Source organism: Pan troglodytes, chromosome 18, assembly GCF_028858775.2.
Source record: "Pan troglodytes isolate AG18354 chromosome 18, NHGRI_mPanTro3-v2.0_pri, whole genome shotgun sequence".
Lineage (NCBI taxonomy): Eukaryota > Metazoa > Chordata > Mammalia > Primates > Hominidae > Pan > Pan troglodytes.
The window spans coordinates 66,401,922-66,424,030 of record NC_072416.2 but is presented as its reverse complement, the minus strand read 5'-3'; the positions used below and the strand labels follow the sequence as shown (position 1 = coordinate 66,424,030).

The window sequence follows — 22,109 nt, the reverse complement described above, 5'->3', positions numbered from 1 at the left end:
TGCCAGGACCTATGACGACCCGGAGACATCGGGACTCCACTCAGGTCTGGAGAGCATGGTGTTGGGGGATGTCATTCTGGGCAACCTCAGAAGCCACACACCAGGATTCGCAAAGGGGACAAATCCATGGATAACTGTGGACTTCAAAATAAGGAGCCCTGGGGGAACAATGCAGTCTGAGGTTGAGCTGCAAAAACTCAGCCCTCAAGGCCTTTGGGGGTCCTGCCAGTCCCCTCAGAGGGGCCCACAGTGGACTCTACTTGGCAAACTTGCCAGTCCAGGGACATGGAAGCAGAGAGCGGGGGCATGGAGTCCCCCACCTGGAGACAGACTCTGGCCTGGGCCCACTCAATGGCCCAACTAGGCCAAAGGAGCGCAGGCAACAGGAAGGGGACAGGCACCAGTGCGGCTGAGCACCACCACGCAGCAGGCCCGGGCCAGGGAGCATGTCCTGCCTTGGCCACCTCTCTGAGGACTTGGGGGTTTCTCTGAACAGTTACCAGCCTCTAATGTTTAACTGTAGTTCTCCTCTTTCATGGGAAAGTGTAGATCAGACTAATTAATGTGTTGTTGCTTATTTACCCTCCTTTCATTTCCCTGAGACAAGATAATTAACCACAGAGCCTTAGAAACCAGCTCCATGGTTTCTCCATGGGTGGCAATCCCTTTTGTGTCTCCTGCGCCAGCGGCTTCTATGCAGAGGCAGGGGCCGCACACAGGAGCAGGGCAGGGGGCAGCAGCTGGGAAGCTGGCGAGGGGCTATGGACGGGGGACCTGGAGTCACTAGGAGGGGCCTGGAAGGGCAGCGGGAAGGGCTGGCATGCTTGGCTCTGCCACTTCCTAGAGGAGTGATCTTGGGCCACTCCTGCCCACCAGCTGCCAGTCACCTCAAATCCCATCAATTCCTGAATAAGGACCAAAGACAGTCCTCTGGCCAGCCCAGGAGAAGTGTAAAGATCAGGACTGGCCACTCACTACCATTGCTGGCAGGGCCATGGGAAGCTGGCCCACAGGGTTTCTGGGATCACAGCAGGAGAAAGGGGGGCCCAGGGCAGCTGAGGAGAGAGTCTCTCTCCTCTACACCCTCCATAGCCCCATCTCAGCCAATAGCAGATCCCAGCCCTGATGGGCCAGTGTCAGGGATGCGCCACACGGGAGAGCAGGTTTGCAGAATTCCCTTAGGAACCCTTTGATGAAGTGAGTCTCCACCCTCCTCTGACCCATGAGGGAGCTGTGGCCACACTGTGGAATAGCAGCCAGTTCTGCCAGGACGGCAGCATGGTGCAGACAGGATAGACCTCCTCCTCCCGAATCCTTCTGCCAAAGTGTCCTCACGCCAGGGCTCAGCCTGCACAGCCCTTCCTGCTGGTGGAGCCCAGGGTGGGGGTGGATGAGGGAAAAGCTGGTGGAGGCAGAAGCACAAAGGGCCCCTAGATACAGACTGGGAGACTGGACTTTGTCCCCCAAGACAGTGAGACCACCAAAGGGAGAGAGAGAATCAGCTGTGTCTAGGAGGACCCGCTGCACACTGGTGGTGGGCTTGGGGCTGTGGCTGAGGCTGAGGGCAGCAGGGCATGCCGGGGTGAGGCAGGAGCTCAGGTGAGGATGGTGCTGGCCAGGCTGGGCTGGTGACCTCAGGCCACAGAGATGAGGGTGACTCAGGAATGGGCCTGCTTCATGACATTGGGGTGACGTCCAGGTGGCCCCAAGAATCTGGCCTGGACCCTTAACCTGAGGCCTTAGTGCCAACTGCAGGGACTACTGGTGGCTGGAGAGCCTTGAGAGACCCCCATCCCGCCCCCATTGTCCCCACAGGGACAGGACCTGCAAGCTCTCCCTCTGGCCCCAGCTGGTCCACCAGAGACAGGTGCCTGTGGGTGACTCTGTGTCCCCTCCTGTGGATGTCAGTCCAGCCAGTGTGAAGACAGCCGGCTCCACACAATGAGGGCTGCAGGTTTGCTGGGGGGGGAACCCTCCAGCCTGGGAGGGAGAGTGAGTGGGCTGTCGCTCCCTCTGCAGGTTTGATTCATCTTGCAGCAATTGCTGGGATTTTAGAGAAAGAATGAGGGAGTACGTCCTGGAGTCTCCCAAGCCAGATGGCAGGCGGGGGTGGACCTGGACACCCACCAGTCCCGCTGAGCACTGAGCCACGAGCACTGGCCGCAGAGTGAGATGCCCATGTCCCAGATTTCACTGAGGCCCAGCACAGAGCTGCTTTCCCATGGCTCCAGGTTGCCCCGCCGTGGTCTGCACAGACACACATGCTGCTCCAAACTGCACCCGTCCAGTGTTGGCTTCAAAGGCATTTCCCCTGAGGAGAGTGACAGCCTTGTGAAGCTGCTTATCAGAACCAGATACAGCCCCAGCTCAAGTTCACCTTTAGACGCTAAGCCCTGGAGGTGGTGACTGCAGACTTGCCCTGGGGCCTCTGACATGCCCCACAGAAACCCCCTCCGCACACCTCGGGCTGGTGGGAAAAGAGCTGCCCCCTCTCTGGCTGGAGGCATCCAGGTGAACCTCCCCTCATCCCCCATGTCCTGCATACCTGCTGGTGCAAGCCTGGGACTCTAGGGAGCCCCTGTGCAGCCTATTCTTTCCTGAAGCTTGCGGTCTGCTGGGCAGGTGGCCATATCCCAGAGCATTTGTGATATAGAACTGCAGAGACCAGGCCACACGTGGCGGGGATGAGAGCCACCGGTGGAGACACCTAAGCCACCGGGGCAAGGGGTCCAAAAGTCTTCTAAGGAGGGAATTTCTAAGTTGAGTCTTAGAAAGGGTGAGCGAGGCGAGGGGCAGAGGATGGGGAATGGCAGGCAGGGACGGGACACAAGTGAGAGGCGGGCGTCCAGGGGAGGGGGCTGCAGAGACCCGCAGGCCTGACGGAGGGGCTGAGCTCCCCACTAAGGGCTGAGGGAGTTCCAGTAGGTGTGAGGCAGCTGTGACACAGCGGACTACATAGAGAGCATCCCTTCAGCCCTTGTGGAGGCTGATAAAGTTGGGGAACCGTGATGCAGTCCCAGGCCGGCGCAGGGGGTCCAGCAGGAGTGGCAGGGACTGATGGGGACTGAGGAAAGGCAGAGTCCAGTGACACCTAGGTCCCTGGCTTGGGTGACCAGGGATTCAGGAGGAGGAGAGGGTGTGGGGCCAGGATGGATGGCACCGTGGGCTCAGACCCCCCAAAGTGCCAGGGCAGGAGCTGGGCTGAGTCAGCAAGACAGTGGGTGGGAAAAGAGTGGCCCAACTGCTCCAGTCATGGAAAGTCTGGGTTACACTTCTATAGGCTCCCCCACGGGGTGATCACACGTGGGTCCCCGGAGGCTGGGCAAACACTCCAGAAGCTTGTCTTTTATTGATTTTACATTCAGCACAATAGAAGCACCTGGCAGCCTTGCCTAGGTGGAGCTCTGAGTCTGCTCTGAGACCCACTTGTGGCTCCCACAGGGGACCCAGGGTGGGCTTATTCAGATGGCTGTGGGTCTCGACTGGGCTGCATCTTGGAGTACATGAGGGACAGCGGTTAAAGCTTGGGCCAGACCCACACAGCCCCAGGGAGCTTCTCCAAAAGTCACAGGGACTGCCAGGGGAACTCTGATGGTTCTGGAAGTTGGTAAGACGCAGGCTGCGCCTGGATCCTCATTGCTGGGGGGTTTCTCCCGCAGTCAGTGGAGTGGAAGCACTGGGCTTGGTGTGATCCTGCAGGCTGGGGCCACAGTGACAGCCCGGTTGTGCATGGAGGGGGACCGCCCTCCCCTGCGGTCCTGCTGGCCACACTGCCCTCTGCTCCAGGAGTCTCTGGCCCCTTTGCTCTGCTGTTTTTTCCTGCTCTGTCCTTAGCTGGCAGGCACTCCATGACAAGTGGCCATGTTTGTGGCTCCTCTGACCCAGGGTCACCTGCCCTCTCATTCTAAAAACTGTCCTGGCTCCTGATGGGCTTCCGGCGGCCCCCGGTCAGGGTGGGCCCAGGCGTCCTCTAGGATGCCCTGCCTGCTCCCTTTGCACCCACAAATCTGTAAGTCTCTGAAAACCAGGACCATTTTTCAAGCAATTGGGTTACAAGGTCAAGATGGTTAGTTAGGGGCAGTCATATCACCAAGCTATTCGCTCCAAGAGAACAGCATACATGGAGGAAGCGGTGTGCGGGCCTGTCTCCCAGCCACCTGCTGAGCCTGCCAGCTCCAGCCTGGTTCTCAGAACTGTCCCACTCACACCAGGGGAAGCAGGAGTGGGATGAGCTGGGGCAAAGGCCCCATATCTGACCCACTCCCCTGAAGATCACTAAAAACAGTCCCCCTACTTTTGTCTCTGCAGGGTCTGCAGTAGGCCTCCGCATGGCCCACCGAGGTGAACCATGACCGGCTGGCCAACATTCGCCATTGACCAGCTGGAGTTGCATCTCGCCAGGAGGTGACCCCTCCTCCAGCTGCCCCCAACTCGCCCACCCTCGCCCAGGAAAGTGCCCGCAGCTGCCACGGACACCATGTAGTAGGGCCGGCTGCGGCGCCCAGTGAGCTGCGATGGTTTTGTACACGACCCCCTTTCCTAACAGCTGTCTGTCCGCCCTGCACTGTGTGTCCTGGGCCCTTATCTTTCCATGCTACTGGCTGGTGGACCGGCTCGCTGCCTCCTTCATACCCACCACCTATGAGAAGCGCCAGCGGGCAGACGACCCGTGCTGCCTGCAGCTGCTCTGCACTGCCCTCTTCACGCCCATCTACCTGGCCCTCCTGGTGGCCTCGCTGCCCTTTGCGTTTCTCGGCTTTCTCTTCTGGTCCCCACTGCAGTCGGCCCGCCGGCCCTACATCTATTCACGGCTGGAAGACAAGGGCCTGGCCGGTGGGGCAGCCCTGCTCAGTGAATGGAAGGGCACGGGGCCTGGCAAAAGCTTCTGCTTTGCCACTGCCAATGTCTGCCTCCTGCCCGACTCACTCGCCAGGGTCAACAACCTTTTTAACACCCAAGCGCGGGCCAAGGAGATAGGGCAGAGAATCCGCAATGGGGCCGCCCGGCCCCAGATCAAAATTTACATCGACTCCCCCACCAATACCTCCATCAGCGCCGCTAGCTTCAGCAGTCTGGTGTCACCACAGGGCGGCGATGGGGTGGCCCGGGCCGTCCCCGGGAGCATTAAGAGGACAGCCTCTGTGGAGTACAAGGGTGACGGTGGGCGGCACCCCGGTGACGAGGCTGCCAACGGCCCAGCCTCTGGGGACCCTGTCGACAGCAGCAGCCCGGAGGATGCCTGCATCGTGCGCATCAGTGGCGAGGAGGGCGGCCGGCCACCTGAAGCTGACGACCCTGCGCCTGGGGGCCAGGCCAGGAACGGAGCTGGCGGGGGCCCAAGGGGCCAGACGCCCAACCATAATCAGCAGGACGGGGATTCAGGGAGCCTGGGCAGCCCCTCGGCCTCCCGGGAGTCCCTGGTGAAGGGGCGAGCTGGGCCAGACACCAGTGCCAGCGGGGAGCCAGGTGCCAACAGCAAGCTCCTGTACAAGGCCTCGGTGGTGAAGAAGGCGGCTGCACGCAGGAGGCGGCACCCCGACGAGGCCTTCGACCATGAGGTCTCCGCCTTCTTCCCTGCCAACCTGGACTTCCTGTGCCTGCAGGAGGTGTTTGACAAGCGAGCAGCCACCAAATTGAAAGAGCAGCTGCACGGCTACTTCGAGTACATCCTGTACGACGTCGGGGTCTACGGCTGCCAGGGCTGCTGCAGCTTCAAGTGTCTCAACAGCGGCCTCCTCTTTGCCAGCCGCTACCCCATCATGGACGTGGCCTATCACTGTTACCCCAACAAGTGTAACGACGATGCCCTGGCCTCTAAGGGAGCTCTGTTTCTCAAGGTAGGAGACCTCGGCCCAGCCTGAGGACCACGTGCCAGCTGGTCCTAGAGCCATGTAGGCAGGGGGGCTGCAGCGGGGAGTCCTCATCGTCATGGGGGCTGGAGTGGGAGGTTGGAGTGGGAGGCAGACGCGGTCTTTCCTGGAGCCAAACAGCAGGGCCCTGGCTCGGGGACAGGGTCAAGACCAATGCAGGGATGAGCACCGAGGCTCTGGGCTCAGACAGACCCATCTGGGTGATCTTGGGCCCGTTCCTCAGATCTCTGAGCCACCATTTCCCCAACTGTAAAGTGGGGAGAGGGTGGGAGTGGAACAGAGCAGTAAGGCCTGGGAAGGGTTCCGAGCTGGCGCAAGAGTGGCGGTGGTAGCCATGGAGATGGTGGCAGTGATAAAGTGAGGAAGAACACGAGGTAGGGGCCCTGTCGGTTCATACGAGGCAGAGAGACCAGCCCAGACCAAGCGCATCAGGCAAGCAGACGGGACCCTCAGGTCTCCAGGCCGTGACACCGCCTGGCTCACTGAGGCCACTAGCTTCCCTGGCCTGGACACCCCTCCCTCCTGGCTGTCGTGCAGCTGCCCTGCCAGGCTGTCTGCCCACCAGCCATGGTTTCGCTTCCATAGTCACTAATTAAAGTGAATCATAATTATTTCTGCTAATTTGGATTCGATTGGAGGAGTTTTTAGGCTGTGGTAATTTGGTCATTACACATTATCTTCTACTGCGCCTGAGATGCTCAGAGTGTCGACTTTTGTTCTCTATCCAAAAGCCGCTCATGGTGCTTCCACAGTTTTCTGAAGCGTCATTTGGCCAGTGGATGCAGCACAGGGCTTTCTGCCCTGAGAGGCAGCAGCTGTTTCAGATGTGGGTTCTGTCCCTTTAGGGTGAGACATGAAAAAGTGGTGGCTTTGCAGGGAGGGCTGCGGTTCAGAGGCCTGCCTAGGGCAGGTTTCCTCACTTCCCAGTTCGCCTTCAGAAGCAACCACACTCCGCCTGCCCAGGGAAACACTGGTGCGCAACCTGGCGCCTGCCACGAGTGGCGGTGCTTGTCTTCAAGCCCTATGGGAGCCAGGGCAGGCAGCAAGGGCCCTGGCCCCCACTTCTGGTTCCTCGATGGCTCTTGTGTGGCTCTGCCAGGCCCAGAGTTTGGGTCCTCTGCTCTTCATTCACAGCAAAGGATGCTGAAATTGAAGCAACTCCTGACAGATAGATCCAACCTTCCCATTTTGGCATATGGTTCGTTGGTGTTCTGTTCCCTGGATATATTTTTGTCTCGACAGCTAGAGTGACTTTCTGGGGAGGAAGGGGATGTGTTGCCAGGTCCAGGGTGGGAGGATGTGCCCCTTACTCCCACCCCTCACTCCCACCCTACTACAGGTGGCTCAGAGGCCGGGCCCTCCCCCGCCCCCTACCCCAGCCCACTTCTGCACAGATCAATCCACACATCCTGTCCCCACCTCCCTCCTCCGTGGGGCACCCTCACTGTTCCCACTGAGCTCAACAGTGTCTGCCTGGGACAGCCCCTCCTCCCAGGTTCTATCCTGAAAGTTCTTTTCATCTTCCTCTACCTCCTGGGTCTCAAACTGTAACCTGATCTATGACATTCAAAAATTTTTTGTATTGACCAAATTTTTTTTTTTTTTTTTTTTTTTGAGACGGAGTTTCACTCTTGTTGTCCAGGCTGGAGTGCAGTGGCGCGATCTCGGCTCACCACAACCTCTGCCTCCCGGGTTCAAGCGATTCTCCTGCCTTGGCCTCCCAAGTAGCTGGGATTACAGACATGCACCACCACGCCTGGCTAATTTTTTATTTTTAGTAGAGACGGAGTTTCACCATGTTGGTCAGGCTGATCTCAAACTCCCGACCTCAGGTGATCTGCCCACCTCGGCCTCCCAAAGTGCTGGAATTACAGGCGTGAGCCACCATACCCAGCCTTGACCAATATGTTAAAATCAAGATATTTCACAGAAAACCCAGTTTGCAGGTTCTCTCAGCAGCCCCAGGCCTGCCACATTCCGCACCCCACGCGGCTGCAGTGAGCTGGAGCCATGGTTGGCTGCCCCGCAGTGGGGTTTCCCAGCAACCACCATGACACCTGCCTGGGAGTGAGACTCTGCAGCTTCCATTTCTGCCCTTTCTGAGGCCCCTCTGCTTTGTCCTGGCCCAGACCTCTCCCCCTAGCCCTACATCTGGCTGCCTCCAGGACACATCCCCATTCACTCGCAAACCAGACTCAGCCTCTGCCTCGGGCTGCTCCTCTTCTGTGTTCTGCCATCCTGAAGCCAGAAGGACCACCTTGGCTGCTCTGTCCTGTGCCCGACCCATCCATTCCAGGCCCCTAGCTCACTTTCCAGATGGCCCTGGGCCACATCTCCAGCTCCCTTGGCCCAGGCCCCCTCCTCTGCATCAGCCCTGCTGTGGTTTCAGCCACCCTCCTCATCTGAGGCCAGGTGTGACTCCTCTTATGCCCTCCACTGCCTCAGGAAGTCTGAACGTCACCTTGTACCACCTCCCGCCCCCACCACCCTTAGCTCCACCTCTGCCCCAGCCACAACCCCGATGAGGGGCTCCTGTACCCCTGGCCCCTGCTTGTCTTGGTCCCACACTGGGTGTGGCCACACCACCTCATGGAGCTCCCTCAGCGGCCAGCCACACAATCCTCTCTTCCCTTCATGGGCTCCTCTGCCCTCGTGCCCAGAGTCTTGTCTGTCCATCAGACAGAGCACCAGGACAGCAGAGCTGTGGTGTGCCCAGCACACGCGGATCCCAGCGCGGAGAAGTGAAGTACGTGGGGCTGCCTTGGGGACAGGCCCAGCCGGAGAGGGGCCGGGACGCTGGAGGGACTCGCTGCAGAAATCAGTGGTCCCCTCCTTCCCGGAAGGCCCTCATGGTTTCCCATATGGGACTTCAGAGCCTTCAGGGAAATGTGGCTCTGTGAAGGAAGGGACTGGAATCCCTTTTTCCTCACCTACAATAGAGCCTTATTCTGGACGCCTCTTCTGTTGACAGTCTTTGCCCGCCAGGACTCAAAGGCACAGCCTCTCGTGTGATTGCTTGTTTTTGCAAGAGAAACACAAGGCTCTGCGGCTCCCAAGGCCACGAGCCAGGAATCAATGAGGCCCAGCAAATAATCAAGTGGATCTTGGTGAGATCACACGGCAGATGAGGAGGGAGAAGCAGGGCAGGAGGGAGCAGGACCTCGTCACTCCTCCGGCCAGTGGGTTCTTGTCGTGCAGGGCCCAGTCTGAGGCCTCCCTGCGAGTGTCCAACCCTGTCCGGGACACAGCACGGGGCAGGTGACACCAAGTGTTGGATGAGTGAGAGGCTGACGCCTTAAGACCAACAAACAGGCGGCCGGGGAGAAACCGCAAAGACACCAGCCCCTCAGAAAGCAGCGCAGAGCAGCGCAGATCCGACTGGAAGCTGCCTCTTAGCCAATGTGAGCCTGTGACCCCGGCCCACAACTCAACTTCTGGCCTCAGTGTGTTCAACGGTAAAAGCAGCATCACTTTATCATGTGCCTGAGCCGTTGTAAGGACCCAGAAAAGTAACGTCCATGCGTCGCCACCCCATCCCAGCACGAGCCCACTGGGCCTGAGATGATCCTCATGGAGGAGCAGTTGTTGCCTGAAGACGGCGCCCCCGTGTGGTCTTTTATTTATTTTGAGACAGTCTCATTCTGTCGCCCAGGCCAGAGTGGTGCAATGGGGCGATCTTGGCTCACTGCAACCTCCGCCCCCCAGGTCCAAGGGATTCTCCTGCCTCAGCCTCCTGAATAGCTGGGGTTACAGGCATGCACACCCAGCTAATTTTTTTTTTTTTTTTTTGAGACACAGTCTCACTCTGTTGCCTAGGCTGGAGTGCAGTGGCATGATCTTGGCTCACTGTGACCTCCGCCTCCAAGGTTCAAGCGATTCTCCTGCCTCACCCTCCTGAATAGCTGGGATTACAGGCACATACTACCACGCCCGGCTAATTTTTGTATTTTTAGTAGAGACAGCGTTTCACCATGTTGGTCAGGCTGGTCTCGAACTCCTGACCTTGTGATCTGCCTGCCTCAACCTCCCAAAATGCTGGGATTACAGGTGTGAGCCACTGTGCCCAGCACACCGGGCTAATTTTTGTATTCTTAGTCGAGATGGGGTTTCATCATGTTGGCCAGGCTGGTCTCGAACTCCTGAACTCAGGTGATCCACTTGCCTCGGCCTCCCAAAGTACTGGGATTACAGGCGTGAGCCACCGTGCTCAGCCTCATGTGGCCTTTTGAGCATGGCGGCTTCATCAGTGTTTTGTTTTTTGCAGCAGAACCATCAATGCTGCGTGATCTCACAGAGCCATTCCGGGGGCGGGGATGCTGTTAGGCTAAGGTTTGGGTCTGTCTGTGGGCAAGAAGTGAATGGTGAACCTGTGGGGCTGAACAGCCAGACGCTCATACCCCCAGGTGCTGGGGAAGGAAGGCTGTGCATTAGGGCTGGGAAGGGGAGGAAGAGCTGTAGAAAGCCAGGGGCACCTGCTGCTGAGGACGTCCAGATGGAGGAGATAATACCAGCCTGACCGACTGCAGCAGTGAAGAAAGGACGGAGCCTGCCGAGGCTGTTGGAGCAGATGGGCTGTGACGTTTGGGCTGCTGTGAGCTCCACAGATGTGGGGCACCCACCCTGCGGCCCTCTGCCCTCAGCCAACAACTGGGAGAGGCAGTGTGTCCTGCCCAGCCACCTCCCTGGAGTGCTTTTTGGGTCTGGGGTCTCCTCATCTTGGGAAACTCAGTCTAGAATGGATTTGCATGGCTTGGGGAGGGCACAGAGGCACAGGAGGGAAGGGATCCCAGGGGCAGGGGATGAGGAGCTGGTAAGCGGCCTCTCTGTGCGGGGCATCTCTCTGGCCATCCCTCACCTCTCCTGGGCTGAGCACTGACAAGGGCTCCATCTTGCCCCCACCTGGGGTAGGGCAGTTATGAATTGCCTGCAGGGTACAGTGGAGATGCTAATTTGTATTAAGCCAGCCTTTGGGGTCCTGCCAGGGTCACCTGCCACCTGGCAGGTGGAAGGCTCCGTCTTGGGTAAAGGAGGTAAGCAGGAGGTCGGGGCAGAGGGGAGAGACCTGAAGAGGATGCTGCCACAGTGGGCTCAGGATGGAGCCAGGGGTGTACAGGGGCCAGCCTAGGACACAGGTCAGGGAGCTCTCATCCAAGACGGGTGACAACAGGACCACGGCCTATAAAGCAGATGACTCACCATGCAGCCAGAAGGCCACGAGGCCAGGAGGGGCAGGGTCTGGGCCTCTTACTGTGTGGGGTGGGCTCTGAGGCCACACCATGGCACAGGGGCAACCCCCTGAGATTTCAGGGGGAGAAAGCACCAGGGTGTGACCAGGTCTAGGGTGTAACTGAGGGAGGGAGGAAAGAGCCACAGACAGGACTGGACAAGGAACTGAGAGCTGTGGCCACGCTGGTCACTGGGAGATGGCAGGGCCTGGGCCTCCGGGGAGCCTTGCTGCGGTTCGGCACTTCCCCCATGCTTTGCACAGATGGCCGCCAGCACTCCCCACGCCACAGGCCGATAGTTTCTTTCAGCATCCACCTCTGGCCCAGATCCGTAAGTCCCTAGAAGCAGGACACATCCTGTCCCTACTCAGACCCCAGAATCCAGCCAGGAGCCAGGCTTGTGAGGGTCTGACCTCATGGGTGGGTGGGCACTGCCAGTGTCCTGTGCTCTCAGGGCCACAGTGACTGGCAGGTGGCAGCACTGACCCCCTCCTCCCCCAGGTGCAGGTGGGAAGCACACCTCAGGACCAAAGAATCGTCGGGTACATCGCCTGCACACACCTGCATGCCCCGCAAGGTAGGGTTGCCGCCCACCTGTGATTTTTCTAGGCATGGGATCAGCGCCTGGGGCCTAGCTGGGGTCTGGGGCGAACTTCATCATCCAGTCTCTGTACTTCTGCCCTGCAGAGGACAGCGCCATCCGGTGTGGGCAGCTGGACCTGCTTCAGGACTGGCTGGCTGATTTCCGAAAATCTACCTCCTCGTCCAGCGCAGCCAACCCCGAGGAGCTGGTGGCATTTGACGTCGTCTGCGGAGATTTCAACTTTGATAACTGCTCCTCTGGTGAGGCCGGGCTCCTCCCCACTCAGGTCTCCAGCTCTGGGGAGGCTGTGGGCTCAGTCACAGCTAGACAGACTTCGTTAGGCAGCTCAAAGAATTCCTGCTCCTCGAGAGCATGTGGGCGGGGTATTTAGCAAGACTGATTTCTCTGCCCCCTAGAAATCCTAGAACAGGAAGAGCCCACGCTCTGCCTAGAAAGCTGGAGACAGAGATGCCCTAAAAACGAACCTCTGACAAGGAAGGCTGGGGGCCTCTGAAGCAGACAAAGGACGAGTCCACTAGTAACACCCATCAACGGGGCGCCGCGCTCTTGCTTCGAGCCAGCTGCCATTCTATCGCTGTTTCACTTAAGTGTCTTAACAACCCTGAGAGGGAAGCATTGCATGTCTCCACGTGGTGTGGTGGAGGAAGCTGAGACTCAGAGAGGCTGGAGAACCAGCCCAAGGTCACATAGCCAGGCAGTGATTGCACTGGGATCTGAACCCTGGGAATTGCACCTTAAACCATTAGGGTGAAAGACTACAAGCTCATCATCAGTGAAACAGCAAACACTTGCTGTAAATAACTGATCTGTGGATCCGATGACCATATGGACCTTGTGGGGACCTTCTTTCCTCTGTCCGAGGACAGTGGTCACTGTCACTGTCCTCAGAGGGAATGCTGAAGATCAGGGCGTGTGCTGGGGGAGGTGTTCTCAAGGACACAGAAAAGCAGCCACAAAGGAAGCACGGGGCACCTGACTGGGACCGAGATCCCACCCAGGGGCAGTGGCCTAAGGGACGGGGGCCTAGCAGCACATGGGGAGTAACTGATGGGAAGCAGGGGCACAGGCCGTGTGGGACAGCAAAGCCCCCTGGTGCCTCAGCGTTTCCTCCCTCCCCGCACAGATGACAAGCTGGAGCAGCAACACTCCCTGTTCACCCACTACAGGGACCCCTGCCGCCTGGGGCCCGGTGAGGAGAAGCCGTGGGCCATCGGTGAGCTGGGGCTGGGGGAGGAGGATGGGAGCTGGGCTCCCCACAGACTTCCCTCAAAGATCACCAGGACCTACCCCCCAAGACCCCACTGCTGGGGAAGGGCCCCATTCAGCTGCCCCTGGCTAGCAGAAGCCCGTGCCCACCCACAGCGGCCACCCCCTAGAGGCTGCCTGGGCCCTGCCTGCAGCGACCACTGTCACCCCCTCGTCCCCCCCAGGTACTCTGCTGGACACGAACGGCCTGTACGATGAGGATGTGTGCACCCCCGACAACCTGCAGAAGTAAGCACTGCGCTCCCAGGCCAGGGACGAGGCACACCCTGACTAAGGTGGAGACAGGGACTGGGCAGGACCCACATGGGAGAGCTCAGCTCGGGCTCATGAGGGCTTTTATTTGGCAGAAACCTGTCCCTCATCTCACCTTTGAGAGCTTTTGAGAGCTGGGAGCTGGGCCAGGCAGGTAGACCTCACGCCCTCACGCCCAGGGGTACTGGCCTTGCTAAATCTCTAGGGGTATTTCCCAAACCTGTTTTCAGGAGCTAGCCCTGCCCCGAGCCCCTGCCTGCTAGGTACAGGAAAGGGCCTGGAATTTCCCCGGGCCAGGCCATGGGTCGACCCCTGTGAAAGAGCTGCTGGGTACGGCGCCTGCTGAAGGCAGCCTGGCAGCTTGCAGCACCAATCAGGCAAATACAGACACCAGCAGCAATAACACAGCCGACCATTTTCAAAGTAGAGACAGTTCCATCCCAGCCAAAATTCATTCTTGAGCCCAGTAAGATGTCCATAAAGAACACATCTGAGAGGCCAACAGCAGAACCAATTTATAATTCACAGCCCGAGACTGCAGTCACAGCGATGGTTCCTTGCAGCTAATTTGAGCCAATTAATTAGATTATAGACTAAATTTGAAACATCATCCTATGCTGAGAAAATTCTTTTTATGAGATGATGATTAAAAAATGACTACCAGTAGCTCTCAGATCATTGATGCTGGAATTAATTATCAAGGGCAAAGGACAGTGATGGATTCCATTTCTGAGCTGTAACAATGTTCTGAATGTCATTAGCGTATTTATCTTAAGGCTGATGAAAACCTTGTGGAAGCCCATGTTTGCAGGCCCTGCCTCGCCGGGTGCCCCTTTTGCATCCGTCCAGGCACTCACTGACCTGGCGGCCTTTGCAGGGTCTCTCACCACTGCACTTGCCATCCCAGGCCCTGGCCCCAGCCTGCCCTCTGCAATGGGGGCTCCCAGGAGGGGGTCCTAAGCCTCTGGCCCAGTGGTGCTGAGGCCCCAGGGGACAGGCTGGCAGGAAGCAGACAGGCATACTGCTTGTCTCAGGGCAACAGTGCCAGAAAGGGATTCCAGATGTCACATCCCCCTGCTCCAGCGCCCTGCCCTCCCTGTGGATCCCCTAGCACCATCATGAGTTTCCTCACTCAGAAGCGGGATGACAGCCTGTTCCCTGAAGCGTCTTGGGGCCCACAGCAACCATTCTTGTTTCAGAGGAGGAAACAGAGGCTTGGAGGCTTGGTAACATAAGCAGAGTCACACAGCCACATAGGGACAGCCCCATATGAGACTGCTCGGAGGTGCTCTCCTGGCTCCCTCAGCCCCTGTCAACCTGGGAACAACAGTCACAAGGGTCCTCGAGACTCATGGCAAAGACCAAGCTCCCCAAAACAGGCCCCCTATTGGCTCAGGGCAGAAGCCCATTCTGGGGAACGGGTGGGATCAGTTCTGTCCGAGTTCAGAAAGGGAAAGTGAGTGCTGGCCAGGCTGGGGCGGACAGAACACTTCGACGGGCTCCGGAGCCCAGATTCAGCCAGGAACCCACAGGCAACTCGGCCTGCCCCCAGCTGAGGCCCTTTTTGGACCCGCAGGGGAGAGATCTTAAACCCAGCGCTTTGGTCCCACCCACCCGCTCCCACACTGGGAGGAGACCATGGCTCCACACACAGCCCCTGCCAGGCCCACAGGGGCGGGCATGGGGGCTCACCTGCCTCCTGCATGTGTGGACAGGGTCCTGGAGAGTGAGGAGGGCCGCAGGGAGTACCTGGCATTTCCCACCAGCAAGAGCTCGGGCCAGAAGGGGCGGAAGGAGCTGCTGAAGGGCAACGGCCGGCGCATCGACTACATGCTGCACGCAGAGGAGGGGCTGTGCCCAGACTGGAAGGCCGTGAGTCAGGCGGGCCCAGCAGCCAGGGCCATGCAAAGAGAGAGCAGGGCCCGGGCCCTGCAGCTCTCGACAGCCGCTCCCTGAAACCCCACGCCCCAGGCCACTCTTACAATGATACCCATCACTCCCTCAGACCCTTAGGGCCCCAGGTCCTCCAGGCCCCATCCCTCTGACTGCAGGAAGGTCACAGCCCACCCCAGCCCCGGGGCCTCACTTTGGGGATCCCCAGGCCGCTCCCTGCAAGATACCCTTGGAATCTGACCAGGCTGTTTCTCCCCTCTCCCACTCACCCCAGGAGGTGGAAGAATTCAGTTTTATCACCCAGCTGTCCGGCCTGACGGACCACCTGCCAGTAGCCATGCGACTGATGGTGTCTTCGGGGGAGGAGGAGGCATAGACCGTCCGGAGCAGCGGGGCCTCTGCCAGCCCTTGCAGCTGCAGCCCATCCCTGGGCCGTGTCCCCTCCATCGAGTGCCCGGTGCTTGGGGGAGGAGGGCAGGGACAGGGAGGGAGCCACAGTCAGTGCCCGGGAACCTGGAAGCTGCGCTGCTCTGCGCCTCTGGGCCTCACTGTGGACAGAGGAGTCAGGCCCGCCCCAGGAGCCTCCAGCTGCCTAACCAGTGCCATTCTTTCACAACACGATTTTCTACAAATCTACAGCACAACCGAGTTTGTAACCCGTGGGTTAGTATGAGGACCGGGTTCATGTACTCTCTGTATCTCTTCTTAAGCTTCGTCCAGGGTTCTTTATTTTTGTCTGCTGCCAATGTCGTCTCGCATGCCTGCACCCTCGCATGCACGCTGCCCGCATGCCACGTGCCATGCCGTAGCCACAGACCCCTTGCTCGGGCCTCACCCAAGGCCAAACTCCAAACACAATCAGAACCAGCCAAAGAAGCACTTCCTGGGCACGGCCACCAGCTCTCCCGCCTCCAGTGTGGGCCGGCTCCTGCAGGGTCCGAGGGCTGCATCTCTACCAGCCAGCCCAGGGCTCTTCCCAGGGTCTCGCATTCAAGGGCAATTACATTTTAAAAGGAAAAACAGAAAAAGGTTAATCACAAAACCAACCCTCACTTCATAGGGTCTGTAAGTCACTCATAGAACTTTGCTCTTCCCGAGACAGGGTCCCTTCCCCAGCTCAGGCACAACAGAGTCTGGCAGGCTCTGGCACCCTGGGCCTCCTCCAGGAGCCTCCCATCTGGGCAGTGGAGCCATAAACGGGGATCCGAGAAGAGAGTATCCACTTTTTTTTTTTTTACAGGAAGAAGGGACTCACAGCATAAATGGGGGTGGGGGGATCCTGATTTTGAAAATAATCTATTTGTAGCTTCTCTTCTATCAAAACCAACACATCCTCTTCTTTCTGCCAATCCTCTCCCCCACCGGACACCTCTCTGGTTCGGGACCAATCCCTCCCTGGGGACGTGCCCCACCTGCGTGCCGGCTGAGCTCAGGAACCCCTGCCTGCCCCCCGGGTGGGGCTGCGGCTCTGGCCTCCCAGGCCTATCCTCAATAGCTACCCCAGCCAACACCAAGGCCACAAGGGGACCCCGGCCTAGGAGGCAGGAAGCCAAGGTGCAGAGAGCAGCCTGGCCCTCACCAGTGCGCAAGCTGGGGCAGCAAGGCTGACGGTTGCTGCATGCCCAGGGCAGGGTGTGGTACTGGCACCCAAGTTCAGCATGGCAGAGCTGGCCAACAGCTTGTGGTCCCCAATCTGCCTCCAGCCCCAAGATGCCTACAGCCCCCAGGCCCCTTCGGCAGCACTGCCTCTGCCCACCTGCCTTTAAGAGACTCCAGGGCTGCTCCTGTCATGCAGTGAAGGTTTTGTCTGTTTCAAAGTTCGAGACTCAACTTGAGGGACTGTTTTTGACAATCCCCGCTGACCTCCGCTCCTCGTGGCGCCCTGGCCCTGCACCCAGCCTGGCCCAGGGCCGGCTTTGCCTGGTGAGGCTGGAGGGAGCACCAGGACCTGCTGTCTGCCCCTCCTGGTGCTGGTGCCCTGATGCTGTGCCTTGTCACCCATTGAGCTGCAAGAGGGACCAAGAGGGGGCCACGCAGCCAGCCAGACGCCTGGCCCTGTGCTGGGGTAGACAACGCTGCAGAGCCCAGGGAGCCTGGCGCTAGGACGTGCGTCCTTGTGACACTGGCCTGTCTGAACTCACCTGGCCTGGGAAGCACCGTCTGCCCGGGCCCAAGCCCTGCCCCTCCAGAGTCCAGAGCCAGGAAGGGGCTGCTGAGGGCGAGCATCCTGCTGGGCTCTCTGCCCGGCCCACCCCTCCAAGGGGCTGGCCTGTGAGCCTTGACTGGGATTCATGATGTGGAGGCCCCCAACTTCCAGAAGCAGCTGGGACTCTGCTCACACAAGCGACTGGGCCGGCCGGCCCTGGACCCCTAGACCCGGAACCGCCTGCTGACTGCCTGCACAGGGAGAGCAGTTGAGGCCCGTGCAGGGCCCCCACACCAGACCCCAACATAGCTTCCCCACCCAGGCACCCCCCTCCCGGGGCAGCAGGCGTGGGAGTCAGGGCTGCATGCTCCTCCCCTCCCACCTCACAGGCGGCCTTAGGCAAGTCATTTTCTGTCATCACAAGGTCGCCTCTGCCTAGTCAGGTCCTGACGTCCAGAGTAAGGATGTGCGGCCTCCAGGCCCCCGCACACCTCCCTCAGCACCAAGGCCGGGACCCCCCCCCACCCACGTGTCTCATTGTGGCTGCCTGTGGACTCCCGGGCCTTGTGTGCAGGCCAGGCCCTTCCACTGATTTTTAAAAGTGAACCATTGCTGGATCTCAGATTCTGTGGCATCTAAGGCCTAGCAGGGGTGGGCACACGGGTCACCCGAGGCCCATACCAAGACTCTGTTCCTGCCCTAGGCCCAGTCTCAAAGGAAGCCACAAGGCGCGGGGGCCACTGAGGAAGGAAATGTTCATTTTCATTTGTCCAAAACCACCTTAAGTTTTAAGTATATTAATCTTGATGCTTTTTAACTATTGCTTTTTAACTTGCTGAGATTTAGAAATACTGTTATAAAAACTTTTTTAATTTCTGTATTTTTTTCTGTATTGTATCTTCATGGGACATTAGGGGTTTTCTATGGTAAGCACACCTATGGTTTTGGTAAAAACATTATCAAATATATATCCAGACGGTTCTTCCCTAGAAGAAAAACAAGTCTTTACACCTGATAAAATATTTTGCAAAGAGAGGTGTTCTTTTTCCTTACTGGTGCTGAAAGGAAGGATGGATAACGAGGAGAAAATAAAACTGTGAGGCTCAAGGCTGGTGTTCTCCACTTATTTCAGCGACAAGCTGTGGCCAGGCCTCAGGGGCACGCCTGGGGGCAGGGGAGGGAGTTCCTGCCCCCAACTGCAGGACAGGCGCTGCCCAAGTCTGCCCTGAATCCGAGGACACCAGAACTCTGCTCATACAGGCGGCTCGGCTGGCCTGGCACAAGCCTCACCTCCTAAGCTGCGAGCCAGAGGCCACTGGGTTCTCTCACGTGGTGTCTGCTGTTACCTCTGAGAGCTGGGACATAACCAAAGGGGGGTTAGTGTGTGAGAGAAGCAAGGCCACGGCACCTACTGACCTTCCTGGTGAAGCGGCGCTGGGCAGGGGCTGCTCCCTGCCATACCCCACCTGCAGGAGGGGCTTTCCAATCTGAGGGAGGTGCAGGGAACAGGGCTGCCTCCCAGCTCCCCTGACAGCCGCTTTCCTGGGCCTGCATCTCAGGAACTGCTCTGGGACAGCTGCCTTGTGTCCAGTCTCAGGTCCTGGCAGGCCACCAGCTGGTGCAGCACTGAGGCCAGACACCTGTGGCTTGAAGTTACCTGTCAGGTGAAAGGGCCAGAACCCAGGCCTCTCAGCCCGGGCCCAGCCAGGGTCTTCAAGCCCCAGAGACCCAGCCACAACTCAGCATCTCCACCCACTAGAGGGCCAGAAATCTCCACCCTCCTAGCAGAAGCCAGAAGAGCAGGGACCCGGAGATCCTCGAGAGTGGGACAGACAGGACAGGCTCCCGCCACGGGGACTGCTCGCCAAGGGCGGCGTGGACAACCCCACCAGCCAGCTCCACAAGCTCCCCGTGCTTCCACTCCCTTCCCAGCTGGGGAGAGATGTCTCTGTGTTGGAGCGTTCTCAGCACCTCAGAAGCACAAGCAGGGGGGGTCTTCCCAGCCCCTCCAGGGCTCCAAATTCAGTCACCCTCTCATGCTTCCTGCCACAGCTGGAGCCAGAGGCCAGCAGTGCAAAGATGCAACAAGATGCAACACGGCGCAGTCTTTCCCATCCCTGAGGCCGAGCAGCTCCCAGAGAGGAGAGGAGGGCCTTCAGCCTTCCCCCCTAGAAAGCCATGAGCCACTCAGAACCCCAGCCCTCAGGCCACTTTATTGCTCAAGAGTGGTCAGTCTGGGGTATCTGCATGCCTGAACTCCATGACGATGTCGCCTGTGTCGGGGTGAAACTCCACCGCATAGCTGACAGTCCGCGGGCCACCCAGCAGTGCTCTGGGATCTGGGGCAGGGCTGAAGAAGTAGACGGCCTGCTTGCAGTGGGGGTTCCAGCAGCAGCCCCCCTGTAGGAAGAAGAGCAGGAAGATGGTGAGGGCTCCCTGGCACCTGAGCCTCCTTCCTAGCCAGCCTCCAGCCCAGGCAGCTCGCAGCAGAGAGAAGCTGCTCAGGGGCCAGATGGCCCAGGACCACTGAGGGGTCATCATCTGGCCCGAAGAACTTGTGACAGAAACACCCAGAGCACGGGGGCAGGGAGGCCTCCCCAGGCGGCGCCTGCTCTCAGGGTCTGCACGCACACTGGGCCCGGCGCACAGGCACTACCTCGGGGTCTGCAGGCTCCAGGAGGCCAGTGCTGAGCGTGCACTCCGGGATCAGGTGGTACTCCATCCATAGCACCGCTGCGTGGCTCTGCCCGGGCCTGTCAAGGAGAGGGGGGCCCAGCAGAAGTAGTCACACAAGAGGCAGGGGGGGAACAGCTGCAGCTCCTGCGGCTTTCCAGAAACCTGTGGTCTTCCCCACTTCCTTCCTGTCCTGCCGGGAGTTCCTAGTGCTGCAGTTACATAAACGTTCCTCAGAAAAACCCCAGCCAGAACAGCCGCAGCCGAGCCCCTATCTGAGCCAACCCGAGCCCTGCAGCCGGGCCACACATGGGGCAGGGCCGGTGTGGCTGCAGGGTCTGGGGGGGCTTGAGGCACAGCCTGGCACTGAAGGCTGGAAGGCCCCTCTGATGCCCCAGACAGCAACCCTGGGAGCTCAGGTGATGGCGCCCGCCCTGCCTGGCTGCCTGCCCCAAGTTGGGAGGTGCTTCCAGGAGAAGTCACTCCTCGGGCGAGGGTGGGGTGAGGGCCGGAGCAGGACAGGGCTGCCCGTGCCTGGACGCAAGCAGCACTTGCTGACCCTGACCTGCTTCAGCTCCCAGGAGGGTTCAGGAAAATGGTGCATCGGTGACCACAGGAAGTAAGCTCCCATCTTCCTGAGCTGTGATCCAACAAGGGAGCCTCAGCTGTAGAGGGGGAGCAGAGCCCTTCCTGGCTCCTCCACCAGTGGCACACACAGGACCGTGGGAACCACCACACACGCAGGGCCACTCTGACAGGGAAGGGCAAGGTTGTGGGGAGGACGAATACCCCCTCCACGTGTCAGCGTCTCCCAGGCCAGCTGTGCTCACCACGGGGGTGAGAACTCCAAGGGCAAGCAGCAGCCCCTCCCTGCCCCCCAGCCCTCCCTGCACCCACCTTCTGAGCTCCACGGTGCCCTCGGCACACAGGGGCTGCAGGGGCACCGGCTGCCGGAAGTCAAAGGTCAGGATCTGCCAGGGCTCAGAGAGGCTGCGGCATGGGTACTCCCACAGCGGGTGGGGCTCAGCTTCCCTGCTCTCCCTGAAGTCCAGGGCACGCTGCGAACAGAAGGGGGCCTGGGGGCTGCAGAGACAGGCCGGCAGCTAGACAGAGGGACCGCTCCCCAGCTTGGCTCCCACTGACTGCAGTCACAAGGGGTGTGCATTCTCCCATAAAGATGCTGAGCGCCCAGCAGACCAGCGGCTCCCCCTCTCTGCCACTTCTCTCTCATCAGTGGCTCCCCAGGCACAGCTGGCTCTGAGCCTCGCTCTCCGGATTTTTAAGATGGGGTGGTGCCGCCTGTCTCAAGCGTTCTGAGGACACACGTCTACATCACTGGTGAGAACACCCAGCACGTAGAAACTTGGTGACCACCACAGCTGTGTGGCCCCGACAGGTGGGCCCCAGGCCACGGGGAGGGATAAATGCGTGACAGTACAGCCCCGGTGCCTGGCGGCAGGCTGGGGGCACCTGCATCCAGGAGGGATGCAGAAAGCTGCCTGGAGGAGGGGAGCTGACGGTCAAATGGGAGCCGGCAGGAGAAGGGCCAGAGGGGGCCTTGAGGATAGAGCTGTCAGGAGAGCAGGCCAGGGCACCCAGGCCAGCCGGGCCACTCTGCAGGTGTGGTGTGGGGAGCCAGCTAGGGCATTCCTGCAGTGGGGATGTGGCCAGACTCAGATCTACAAGTTCATGTGGGCTCCGTGTGGAGGACGGCCAGAGCAGGAGGGGCCCAAACCAGGACGGCAGCAGTCAGGGGACAGCCTGGGTCGGAGGCTCACTAGGAGCACGAAGACCAATGGCAGGGGATGGGAGGACTTGCCAGGGAGGATGCCCGGGGCCCTGGGCCTGGCTGGTCGTGTGAAGTGGCGCCAGGTCTAAGACAGGGCACTGGAAGGGCCAGGCTAAGGGTGGGGAAGGGCAGGTGGATTTGGAAAGCATAGAAGTAAAAATGCCTGGCACCCCACTGTGGGATACCCACCACTCTCGGCCATCTGCCTTAGCACACGAGAGACAGACACTGGCCCAGGACCAGAGTAACAGAACCGTATCAGCAAGAGGGGACAGGGACAGCCAGGGTAGGCAGGCCATGAGCAGGGGCCCAGAGGAGGCGTAGAGCGCATGGGTCCAGAGCACGCAGGGCTCAGCACGAAGGAGATTTCTAAAAGCATCGAACAGTCAAT

At 59.4% G+C, this 22,109-nt stretch overlaps 2 protein-coding genes across 55 annotated transcripts in view; one reads left to right on the top strand and one right to left on the bottom strand.

The window, feature by feature from the left end:
- SMPD3 (sphingomyelin phosphodiesterase 3) overlaps nt 1–18,363 on the top strand; it is a 90,168-nt gene extending 71,805 nt beyond the window's left edge. For 3 of the 5 annotated variants that reach the window (XM_009431095.5, XM_063797314.1, XM_009431097.5), the window contains 7 exons: nt 4,309–5,837; nt 11,597–11,672; nt 11,783–11,938; nt 12,823–12,912; nt 13,130–13,193; nt 14,933–15,089; nt 15,385–18,363. In XM_009431095.5, the coding sequence (XP_009429370.1) occupies nt 4,515–5,837; nt 11,597–11,672; nt 11,783–11,938; nt 12,823–12,912; nt 13,130–13,193; nt 14,933–15,089; nt 15,385–15,486 (1,968 nt within the window). In that variant the 5' untranslated portion in view covers nt 4,309–4,514 and the 3' untranslated portion in view covers nt 15,487–18,363. Of the gene's footprint in view, nt 1–4,308; nt 5,838–11,596; nt 11,673–11,782; nt 11,939–12,822; nt 12,913–13,129; nt 13,194–14,932; nt 15,118–15,384 lie in introns of those variants that run through there. The other 2 variants (XR_010152392.1, XM_063797315.1) reach the window with 2 other exon arrangements.
- The window catches only part of PRMT7 (protein arginine methyltransferase 7), a 49,993-nt gene continuing 43,696 nt past the window's right edge, over nt 15,813–22,109 (bottom strand). For 13 of the 50 annotated variants that reach the window (XM_063797294.1, XM_063797292.1, XM_054669467.2 and 10 more), the window contains 3 exons: nt 20,827–20,987; nt 19,913–20,009; nt 19,451–19,656 (listed from right to left, as the gene is read on the bottom strand). In XM_063797294.1, the coding sequence (XP_063653364.1) occupies nt 19,486–19,656; nt 19,913–20,009; nt 20,827–20,987 (429 nt within the window). In that variant the 3' untranslated portion in view covers nt 19,451–19,485. Of the gene's footprint in view, nt 17,508–18,107; nt 18,914–19,450; nt 19,657–19,912; nt 20,010–20,494; nt 20,570–20,826; nt 20,988–22,109 lie in introns of those variants that run through there. The other 37 variants (XR_010152383.1, XR_010152387.1, XR_010152382.1 and 34 more) reach the window with 8 other exon arrangements.